The sequence below is a fragment of the Nycticebus coucang genome, chromosome 11 (assembly GCF_027406575.1).
Source record: "Nycticebus coucang isolate mNycCou1 chromosome 11, mNycCou1.pri, whole genome shotgun sequence".
In the NCBI taxonomy this organism is placed as follows: Eukaryota; Metazoa; Chordata; class Mammalia; order Primates; family Lorisidae; genus Nycticebus; species Nycticebus coucang.
In genome coordinates this window covers 112634390-112646317 of record NC_069790.1, presented here as the reverse complement: position 1 = coordinate 112646317, position 11928 = coordinate 112634390, and the positions used below count along the sequence as shown (strand labels likewise).

The 11928-nt window shown below is 39.6% G+C and overlaps 1 protein-coding gene across 1 annotated transcript; it reads left to right on the top strand.

Moving 5' to 3' along the window:
- Nucleotides 1–622: 622 nt before the first annotated feature.
- On the top strand, nt 623–10541 carry PRSS37 (serine protease 37). The gene is made up of 5 exons (XM_053608732.1): nt 623–785; nt 7589–7730; nt 8878–9128; nt 9663–9799; nt 10371–10541. Exons 1-5 carry the CDS (start codon nt 623–625, stop codon nt 10539–10541), a joined length of 864 nt encoding a protein of 287 aa, XP_053464707.1.
- Nucleotides 10542–11928: the final 1387 nt, after the last annotated feature.

Genomic DNA, 11928 nt, shown 5'->3' with positions numbered 1-11928 from the left:
GTCAAGAGGCTAACGTTCAGTAAGCCAAATTGTGTCATATATCTACTTCTCACCCAAACAAAAGTAGACCACACCCCCAGACAATGATTGTGGCACAATAGCACAGGATAGTGTAGATGCTAGGAAAGTAATCACAGTGTCCACTCCTGAGATCTTTGGTCTAACTCATTCACTGCATGGACAAAACAAACCTAAAATCCAAAACTCAATTATTTCCCAAAGTAACACAGTTTTTCAATTCTAATTATGAATTAAACTGTAAACTATTTAATATCAGTCCCCTATATGCCTCTAAAGAAAGAGATTAATTGGGGAAGAAAAGGTGTAATTTCAGAATAAACAGGTAAAAAACAAGCAAGTATAAGGGAATATACATAGTGAGATTAGAACAGTTTACCTGGAGAACCAATAGAAATTGAGACCTGTGATCAGACCCAGGAACTCTCCAGGGAGCTGGTGTGGGTATAAGATGAATAAGTAAAAACAGAATAAATTCAGGGTAAATAGAATCCAAATATAGAATATATACATATGAGTCTAGAAGGGACCTTTGAAATATACTCTAGATAAAATTACAAACTCAGAAAAGATGACCCCTCTCCTCTTGAGCTGAGGGTCAGACATGATTGAATTACAAGACTGGAAACAAGATGGGAACCAGAGTGCAGAGAAGAAGCACCCACCTGACCAAACAGAGCAAAAATTCACGTTTCTACGGTTGTTGTGCCCTCTACTTGCTACATTGAAATCTGTTGGCTTTTACCAGGGATCCATTTCTATGCAATGTATGTAGCCTTAAGGGAAAAGCAAGGAACATACTTAGTCTCAATCTTTGGAAAGATAAAAAGGGACCAGAAAGGGAACATTAGCCATGATTTGTGAACATGTCAGGAGAGAGAGGTGGACATGATTGTGAGAGAAGACAGAACAGAGGCTAGCTGAAATTTTTCATAGACCAACTTAAAAAAAATGTAGGTTATTAAACAAAAGGCTTTGGGATCAATCACATATAGGATTAGAGTTTAAGAGAGATTGACAGGATGTCTGGAAGAGTATTCCATTCTCTAAAAATTAGTAATGTGATTAAATTGACCAGTCTAGATGGATGGATGGATAGATAGATAGATAGATAGATTTAACCTTTCCTCTTTATGCTAGGGGATGAGACGAGAGAATTTATAACAGAAAATTCAAGACCAGAAGATATGATGAAATAAACATGACCAATAACTAAAGTACTGGTGACCCAGTCAATAACAAAAGGCTTACAATTTAAAAGGATGATTCAATCTAGAACTGCAAGTGGAATAAAGGCGGTGAGATCTATGAGACTAGGAAAAATAGAACAATTATATCATGAGGACAAGGGTCCAAATAGATTGTTAGGCTCCTCAGTAAAAAAAAAATTAAGCTTATAACTAGCTCAATTGGCTAAGGACAATATATTTGGCATATATTCAGTAAGGATGGAGAGTATCTCCAGCAACTTGGAGTAATGTTAAGTGTCTTGGCACAGTAACTGAGAGAATGCCAGGAAGGCTATGTTAACCAGTGTGATGAAAGTGTGTCAAACAGTCTGTGAAGCTAGTGAATGATGCCCCATGATCATATCAATGTACACAGCTATGATTTAATAAAAAAAAAAAGAATATTAACTCAGCATAAAAGGAGGATTAAAATTACTGACTACTACCAATTCCTGAACCCCTCTTATGCACATGAGTTTTTCCCACATCATTTCTGACAATCTCAGAAGGAAAAATGGTTTAAAGCACAGACCATTTTAACAGAAGTATCTGAGTTGGTACAATTCCAAAACCTTCCTGCGTAAACTCCACTTCTTGAGAACAGCATCCATGGAGTGCTGGTGTGATATTATAATATATCTGATATTACACACTATGTTTTAAAGCCCAGAGGACAAAATCTATCTTGTCCTTTTGAACCTTACAGTAGAATACCTGTTGCTTCTGCTTTTTATGTCTTTCATCAATTCCTATGCTCCCTTTCAGAATCACCTCTCCATCCTTCCTTGTGGTATGCCTCCATATTTCAGCCCAAGAACTGTACTGATCATTCAGAAGAGGTTTTGAGCCTTTAATGAAATCTTTTAACTAGGTCCCAGAAATGACAGAGCCTGTACAGAAAAGAGTCATTAGTGTACTGCCTATTTCTCAAGGCTTCATGGTCCTGATTCACCAACTCTCACTTTCCAACACAGTACCATAGCCTCATCCCCCAAGAGATACCTTCGGTCACTCACCAGTCACTGTCAGCATGGTTGATAGATGGATACACTTCATGTTGATGGCTAAATCCCATTCAGAAAACACAACATAGAGATGGGACTTATATCCTGCCTGGGGATTCTGAACAGGGATATGATTTTACAAAGGTCTATTATCTAGAGGGCTCCCCTGCCAGTCTTGTTCTTTGGTGTACAAAGGATACATCAGTCACACACCTGTGCACTCTCTCTGTCAGTAGCCATAAAAATATTATCAGTCTTACTGAAAGCTAACCTAGGAAAAATTAGTTTCAGGGATCTGAGCTTTATTTGCCTTATCTAGAAAAGAGAATTTCAAAGTTGGAACCAAGTGACCCTTCTGTGGATTCAATTCCATGGAATTAAGATTCATTCTAAGTGCCTTCCATAGCCTCTCAATTCCTTTCTCTAGCCCCTCCTTGCAAGTGTGCCTAGTGTCCCCCTCTTCTATTGTTCTCATTTACTCTCTTTTTTCTGTGCTACTATGAGGAATTACAGCTCTGTCTCCAGCTGTGTATAACCCTGACTCCATCCTCCTTCATTCCTGTCAATCACACTCAGCCCACTCCTCAGAATTGCTTCACTTGTTCAGGTGGCATCCCATAACATCAAACACCAACTGACACCAACACCAACTCTTTCCAGATCTCTGAATCTGTTTTTATCACTACATTGTCCTCTCTGACTAGGGGAGAATGTTCTCTTTCTCTCTCATGGAATCTATCATGACACTAGTACATAAAAAATATAGAAACAAAAAATTTACAAACATATGAGGAAATACTGAATATCACACATCCATACCTAAGATTCTAAAGTTAGTTTTTCAAAGAAAAGTTTTGGTACAATACTCATTAGTATTAAAACAAGAAAACCCACCCTTGAAAGTAGCAGGATGTGAGGTGAGCAGGTGATAAACGGTGACAAAGAGGGGATGAGACCATATCATGAGGACCAAGGGAGGCCCCTAATCTATGGGGGAAAGGTGAGCTTTATTCTGAGCAATATGGAATTACTGAAGAATTTTCAGTAGCAGACTAATGTGATCTTGCTTACATTTTATAAAAGAAATAATCCTTTATAAAAGATAGAATTCCAGGTTGACCAAGAAGAGAAAGGTACAAGTGAGACAAGATTATGGCCTGGGTAGGATGACAGAAGTGAGTATGGAAAGATGGGGTTAAATTCAAGAGGTCCCAGAAAGAAGGATAGACTTTGGGGTGAGAAAAAGAGAGAAGTCAAATGGGTAGAATGTAGAGTTATCACCTAAAATAAGGAACATAGGCTGAAGAGTGAAATTGTAAGGCTAGAGGAATGAGGAATTTAATTTTGACATGTTAATTTCAGGACCCTAGAGGACAAACAATGGTTTCCAGGAGGAAGTTGTATATGCAGGACCAGAGGTCCATGCTAGAGTTAAACAAATTGAAAATTATGGAAAAGTTGTGTCCCCAGAGCCAGCCTCCTCCAGATAATCTGTTGACTTCAGGGATCTTGTTCTAGATAGTGACCTTGATTTTCTGCTCTTAGCTCTCATGTTCACAAACCAGGCCACAAACTCTGTTCATAGCCTATAATATATCCAAAAGATTTACAAAAGCAACTTGAAAATAAAGTATACCTCTTTCTCAAATCTTTACCTATTTTAACTAATCCCCCCCCCCCCACACACACACATACACACACAAAAAGTGTTTTACGACCCCACCCTGTCTTCCAACCTCAAGTACATTCATGAACTCCCTCACACCATGTGGTGAGGTTCAAGAGAGTGGGCGCCATGTCTGGTATTCTTTTCACACTTCAGGGAATATGTGAGAGTGACTGTACAGTCCCACAAGCTCCCTTCTGGTTGATGGGTGAATCTTGGAAGTCATAATTGAAAAACTATGCGTATCCAGTAACAAGACCTACATACTACTTTTAGCTATCCACCTAGGAGACTGGGAAATCACTTGGACACTGTCTACTGCAGTGCTGCCACCTACAGATCAGAAAAAATGATACCAGGTCCAGCCCTGTCTCTTCTTTCTAGGGTTGTTGTGACATTTGATGAGATTATTAAAGAAATGTTCAAGTCATACAAAATGTGATTAATTTTACATTTCACACTAACCTGATATAAAATCAACCCTTGATAAGTCTGTAAGAAACTTAGTTCAGTGCCTGGGATTCAGTAAGTACTCAATCAATGTTTACTATCAGCATTACTGCTTTTTCTTGTTAGGGTATGCTCCCAATTATCCAAGGATGACTGTGCTAGTCTATTATTAGTTGAGAAATCTTTTCATTAGGTTAAAAGCATTTAGAGGTACTGCTTTCTGAACTATCACCAACATACATTAGATCTGAATCTAATGTCATCTAGACTGCAAACCATTCCATAGCTTTCGGGATAGTGTTCTATAAATGCTTTTTATTTCCCCATTTCCTTAGCTCAAAGCTGTCAATCAGGACAACAAAGACCAAGTTGGTGATGATGACTGAGTGATGAAATAGTGATCAAAGGGGCAGATGAAGCTAGAGTAACAAAGAAGGGAGGGGCTGAGGGAGAGGATCAGCAATTTACAGGGGATTCAAGGCACAATTTAGCACACGCTTCCTGAGCTAAGGTGGAGCATCTTGTCCCCCACAGCCCCAGCCTCAGAAACTGCGTTGGGAAGGTAAATCCCAAGCCTAAATCACCCTTTTCCACAGACAACCCAATAACCTTCAAGCAGATATGCCTTTAGTGGCAGCAGAGAGAGGGATATCGATCTAGGAATCTAAGGAATTAAGCTTCATTTTCTTTCCCTGGGAGGCCTCAGTGGAGGCACAGTCCCCACCTTCCCTGGAGCAGAGGGACTTCCATCTGTCTCTCTGTAGTCATCTTTCTCCCCTGCTTATGCCCTGAGCTGATTTCCAATCCCATGGAGTGCTCCCATACCTAACCATATTCACTGAATTCTACCAGCTGTTCCATAGAAGACAACTGAGCTAAGGGCTCCAAATCTGCTCATCTTCTGCGTCTCACAGGAAAAAAGCTGGACCCCATGAAACTTATCCTCTATTTAAGTATCCTTGCTGGTATGTATCCGAGACCACCTACTCTATTCTGCAACACATAGGTTAATATAGGATGGGGTAAGGCAGAATAGGATGTGTGAACTGCAGAAAAGTCAAGAAGTACTGTCATGAGCAGAGTTAGGGTTTTCCCCTCTTAGACTCCATCCAAAGGCTTTCAGAACAGGCTGAGCCCACCCTCGTAGTGCTAAGCTCTGAGGTGAGTTAAGGCACACACATCTGCCTTAAAGAATGCTCAATGGTGAGTGTTTCCCACCTTCTTATTTAAAAATGTGAGCCTCAGGCCAGGTGTGGTTTCTGATGCCCATATCAGGACAGAAATCTTAGCACTCTGGGAAGCCAAGGCAAATTGCTTGAGCTTAGGAATTTGAGACCAGCCTGAGCAAGTGCTACTAAAACTAGAAAAGTTAGCTGGGTGTTGCAGCAGGGGCCTATAGTCCCAGTACTTAGGAGGCTGAGGCAAGAAGATTGCTTAAACCCAGGAGTCTGAGGTTGCCGTGAGATATGATGATTCTACAGCACTCTACTCTGGATGACAGAGTTAAGACTCAGTTCCCAAAACAAAACAACAACAAAAAAGTGGTTGTCAACCCTCTGAGTAAGTCCCATTGTGCACAAGAATAGAGAATGCATTTTGACCTTTGATATGCCCCCTTTTTCCAAAACTTTAAAGACTCAGAATGCAAGTGATGAAGAACATGGAAACAAAAGATCAAACTAGGGACCTATCTTCTGCAGCCCCTGCCTTCCATAAAGTTTTTATGACAGAATTTCATGGGGAAGCATCTTACCACGCCTGACTACCAGATTATATGATATTTTTGCTAAGTTAATTAATTAAGTTCTAGTTTCTTCAAATGTGGGTATTACAACCTACATGATAGAGTTACTGAGATTAAAAAAAAATCTATGTAAAGCACATAAAACAATGCCTGGTATAAAGCTTAATCTTTCTTTCACTCATTAATCATCTATCCTGTTCCCCTTGGAGTTTCTAACTGTGTGATCACACAGAGGAGGATGTGGGAAGATACAAGCCTAGGGTTGGGGAGGATTAATAGAAGTACTGAGAGCATCAAAACAAGAAAGTTCTTTATTTCTGATATTAGATTCAGCCTTCCCCCCTTTTATTCGCTGTGGTATTTTTAAAACAATTAATTTATAAAACATTATATGTTCATATTAGAAAATTTTTAAATTTCAAACATAGAAAAAAAATAGGTATCAGTCACTATCCCACCTCCCAGCCATTACTGTTTAAATTTATTCTCAAGCTTTATATATATTTGCATCTAAATGTTTTTTTTGTTTTTTGACAATTGGATTATACTACATATATTTTATTGTTAATTTTAACTTAAAGAAGCTTTAAGTTAAAGCTTTGATATTTTCTATGTTGTTTAATATATTTTATAAATACAACTTTTTTTTTTCTTTTTTTGAGATAGAGTCTCACTGTCTCCCTGCATATAGAGCTGTGGCATCATAGCTCATGGCAATCTCTATCTCCTGGGCTCAAGCAATCCTCTTCCCTCAACCTCCCAAGTAGCTGGGACTATAGGTGACCACCACAATGCTCAGCTAGTCTTACTATTTAGTAGAGATGGGGGTCTCACTCTTGCCCAGGCTTGTCTCAAACTCCTAAGCTCAAGCGATCCACTTGCCTCAGGCTCCAGAATGTTAGCATTACAGGTGTGAGCCACTGCATCTGGCCTATAAATACAACTTTTAATATATGATGTTCCACTTGTTCACATGTTTCTTTATTAAACCTCCAATACTACTCTACTGGAAATTTATGTTTCCAATTTTCAGTTATTATAGTGCTAAAATGATTTTTTCTTTAGAATAGATTCTTGGGTTGGAATGATTAATCACAAGTTATAAACAACCTATAGATTTTTTGTTTGTTTTTTACACATTCTACCTTCTGTAAGAATTTACAATTCTTGAAGCCTATTTCCAAATTGATTTTCAAGAAGATTAAATCAATTTATAAGCAGTAAATGAGGATTTTTCTCATACTCTTTCTTAGATTGAATAACATCAATATTAAACAGAAAATAATTATTATAAATATTGGATAAAATAGTATGTCATTTTAATTTACATTTTTATTAGGGAAAAAAAGTCAAACATATTTACATTTCCTGGCTAATTGATGACTTCTTTAAAATCATACATATTTCCTTTCAACTAGGAAATTATTATTTGTTTGAATACTTAAACATATATTAAGAATATTAATTATCTTCTCAGGGACAACTTTCTTTGCTCACTCATCTGTGCAGAAGGAAGATCATGCTCCCTACTTAGTATACCTAAAATCTCACTTCAACCCCTGTGTGGGTGTCCTCATCAAAACCAAATGGGTGCTGGCCCCGGCTCACTGCTACTTACCGTGAGTATTGGGCATCTCCAGCTTCTGATATAGCTACTATTCATTCTAGATCAGAGATTCTCAAATAAGGATAACTTCCCTCCATGGTACCTTTGACAATGTCTGAAGATGGTTTTGGTTGTCACAATCAGGAGGCAGCACTAGTAGCAACTAGTGGGTAGAGGCTAGAGCAAAGACACTGCTCAACATCCCATGGTGTACAGCATTGTCCTCCACAGCAAAGACTTGTACAACCTAAAAAGTGTTAGTGCCACTGTTGAGAAACCCTCTGCTACATATTATTCCTCCTCAGTCTCCCATCAGTTTTTTCAAACCTTCTTACTGGCAATATGAATGCATTTTATCAGTTAAGGGCCTGGCAGGTAAAAACTAATGATGTACTCAGATTGGGTAAATTGAGGAGAGTTTTAAAGAGGAACTAACAACAAAGGTATGGAGACATCAAACGGAAAACACAAAGAATAGTCCCATACCACCTGGGTTACTATTAAGAAAATTCAGTTACCACCCCTAGGCTTAAGGAGGAAAAAGGAGAGAGTGATTTTCAAGGAAGAAAGAGTGACCTATATGAAGAGACTACTTGATAGGAATTGTAACCTGTGTCAAGGAACACAACTAGTCTGTGGTGACATTGCATGGAGGAAGCTGGGAGGACAAATACTACCATCTCATTCTTCTTCCAATTTCCTTCTGGTGCTTCCTATTGGCCCAAACCAATGAGAAGCAAGAGAGCAAAAAACCCACTGATTTAGTCCACTTATGTCACCTTCCACAGGTGCACAGCAAAGTTGTTAGTGAACCAGATACCCAACACTCAGGTCATCTTATTCTTGATAGGCTGTAGCTGGAGAGGAAGGAAACCAACATTACCAACATTACCAACATTACATGAAAACATGGTGATACAGGCTCCACCATTTACTATATGACCATGGGTGAATTACTCCTGTGTGCCTCCATTGTATATTGTGTAAAATGAGGATAGAAATAAGATCTGCTGTATAGACTTGTGAGTTAAATGAGATAATCCAGCACTTGGCACAGTACCTGGCACATTGTAACATTCAGTGTCTTAGAGATGATGATAATGATGATAATGATGATGATGATGATGATTGTGATTACATCAAACCCCTTCTCTCTCCAGAAATCTGAAAGTGATGTTGGGAAATTTGAAAAGCAGAATCAGAGATGGGACAGAGCAGACAATTAACCCTGTCCAGATTATCCGCTACTGGAACTATAGTCATAGCTCCCCACAAGATGACATTATGCTCATCAAACTGGCTAAGCCTGCCGTCCTCAACCACAAAGTCCAGCCCCTCCCCCTTGCCACTCGTAATGTCCAGCCAGGCACTGTCTGTCTACTCTCAGGTTTGGACTGGAGCCAAGAAAACAGTGGTGAGTGTACCTCCCACAGCATATCAGGGCCATGAGTTATGCTTAAACAGGAGCATCTGTCTCCTCATAACTGTGAGAGGAGAGGAGAATTGGTGGAGACCCAAGGGAAATGCCACATGAGTGGGTCTGGCAAAAAGAGACCTGCCCAGAAGAACAAACCTCCTTTCCCAGGGTGTCTAACATCTCACTGCTGGAAACACCAGGCCATCTGACTCTGCACAGAGGCCACACACCCCAACCCTGATGGTCACAGGCACCATACACATGAAGGAGACTGTGGTCCTACTTCCCATACACGTTCATTTCGCCTGTAAAGCATAATTCTAAGAGCGTGACTCACTTCACACACTCCTCCAAAATAGGCCATGGAGTAGAAAGAAAACTCTACTTTTTAAACTCACAACCATCTTCAAGTTCATTTCTTCCATTTTGATCATTCCTTGTTGTCTTCAGACTTACACAGAAATACCCTAGCTGAAATAGAGGGTGGTAGTGTTAACAGGATGTTTTCCTTTATCCCACTCTCCTCAGGCAGACACCCTGACTTGCGGCAGAACCTGGAGGCCCCTGTGATGTCTGATGCAGAGTGCCAGAAAACTGAGCAAGGAAGAAGCCACAGGAACTCCCTCTGTGTAAAATTCGCGAAAGTATTCAGTCGAATTTTTGGGGTAATCCTTTCTCTATGTTCAGCTTTGATTTACTTGTATGTGTCCAGTTAACTATTTAATCATGATATAAAAGATTTTTGATTTCTAAATAATTTTTTGAGAATTTGATAAGGCTGTTGCCAAACCACCACTGTTTCTTCAGTAATGAGCTCTCCTTAAAGGGTACCTTTATTCATTAAAGGGCATCAACCTTACCTGAAATACACTTGGTAGGTGTTCATTCTCATAGCTGCAAATAAAATAGTGAAGATAGGCATTGCTTTTTAAAAAAAATCAAACTTTTTACAAGTTGAAACTGGCTTCACTGTTTCAAAAAAATGGGAGTTAATTCATTTTATACATGATTTCTAGAGAGGCTATTTTCTGACCTTCTTAAAATCACACAGGGCTAGGTAACAGCAAAGCCAGGATTCATTCCCCTAATTCAGTGCTCTTGTCATGACCCAGCATACTCTCTATAGGCAGATCTCACCCAAGTTATGGACTAGAGAAGGTTCCTGTGAGAAGATCTCACTCTCTCTCTCTCTCTCTTATTCCCTCCCTCCCTCCATCTCTTCATGATCTTTGCCAGGAGGTGGCTGTAGCCACTGTCATCTGCAAAAACAAGCTCCAGGGGATTGAAGTTGGACACTTCATGGGAGGGGACGTTGGCATTTACACCAATGTACACAAATATGTATCCTGGATTGAAAACACCGCCAAGGACTCATCAGATCCTACTTCCCTGCCTGCATCCCATTGACTCTGTCAGTAACTATAAAAGCTGATGTTTTCCTTTAACTCAAAATCTCCAAATTAAAACCTCTGGATGCAGCATACCAGTGGGTTATGTTTTCTTATTTATCTCTGTATCTTTAATGATAGGACGAACAAGGGGGGGGGGGAATACCATGAAATGAGCATTTACTACACTGTACTAGGTTATATGCATTATCTCATGTAATACACATAACAAACCTTTGAGGTTATCCTTGATCCCCACTTCCCAAATGAGAAAATTAAAACTAAAAGAGGTTAGGATGTCAGAACCTGTAATGGAACCCAAAATTGTCAGATTCTAAATCCTGAGCTCTTAACCTCAGTTTTATGGGGAATCTATGGCCTGACAACAGATGTTAACTCCTAGTTCCCTCCTATCTCTCTTACCTTTCAAAGGGCTTGAAGCTCTCACTCTTATATAAGATTCTGGGTACTAGAATAAGAGCCTAAGAAAAGTCATAACTCACCTCAGGGCTACATTGACTGCAGCATTCTGCAGAGAGAGAAGAGTGGAGAGTAAAAAATAAAACTTCAGGACAAGGTTGACAACCATAAATCAAGTCCAAGAGGGAGCCTGGCAGCTTTAGAGCAACCTGATGATGTCATCTAGATCCAAAAGGTCTAATCTAAGGGCAGGAGAGAGTTTGAGGGGCAGAGATGGCTGAGATGAAGCAAAGGGCAGAAATCAGGATTAGCCACAGACCATGACCCTAGCAAAGGCAGGAACCAGGTACCAGTTCTCTATGAGAAATTGATAAAGTACCACTATAGACTGTTTGTGTGTCCCTACAATTCAAGTGTTGAAGCCTAATACCCAAAATGATGGTATTTGGTGGTGGGAACTTTGAGAGGTTCTACGCCTTCATCAATGGGATGAGTGACCTTATAAAAGAGGACCCGGAGAGTTCCCTTCCCCCATCTACATTGTGAGGTTACAACAAGACAGCCATTTAAGAATCTTCTGACACACTGATCTTAAATTTCCAAGCCTCCAGAACTGTGAGAAATACATTCCTGTTGTTTATAAGTCACCCAGTCCATGGTGTTTTCTTATAGTGGCTCAAACAGGCTAAGATGAGTGTATCTCCAGATGTCCCAAATCTAGAAATAACATAAGAGTTCTGGATACCCAAGAGACTGGGACGTACAGGATGTGTGAACCAAACTCCCAGCAGGTGAAGATTAAAGAAACAACTACACAGTATCCTTGGCTTATATTTTCTATGCTCATGGTTTAAAATAAAATCTATACTTTAAAATGAGTTTTGTAGTAGGTGAATAATGGCCCTGCAAAGATGTCAGTACTCTGATCCTGTGAATATAATATCATATAATGTAATACAATCGGACGTGATTGTGGTTAGGGACAT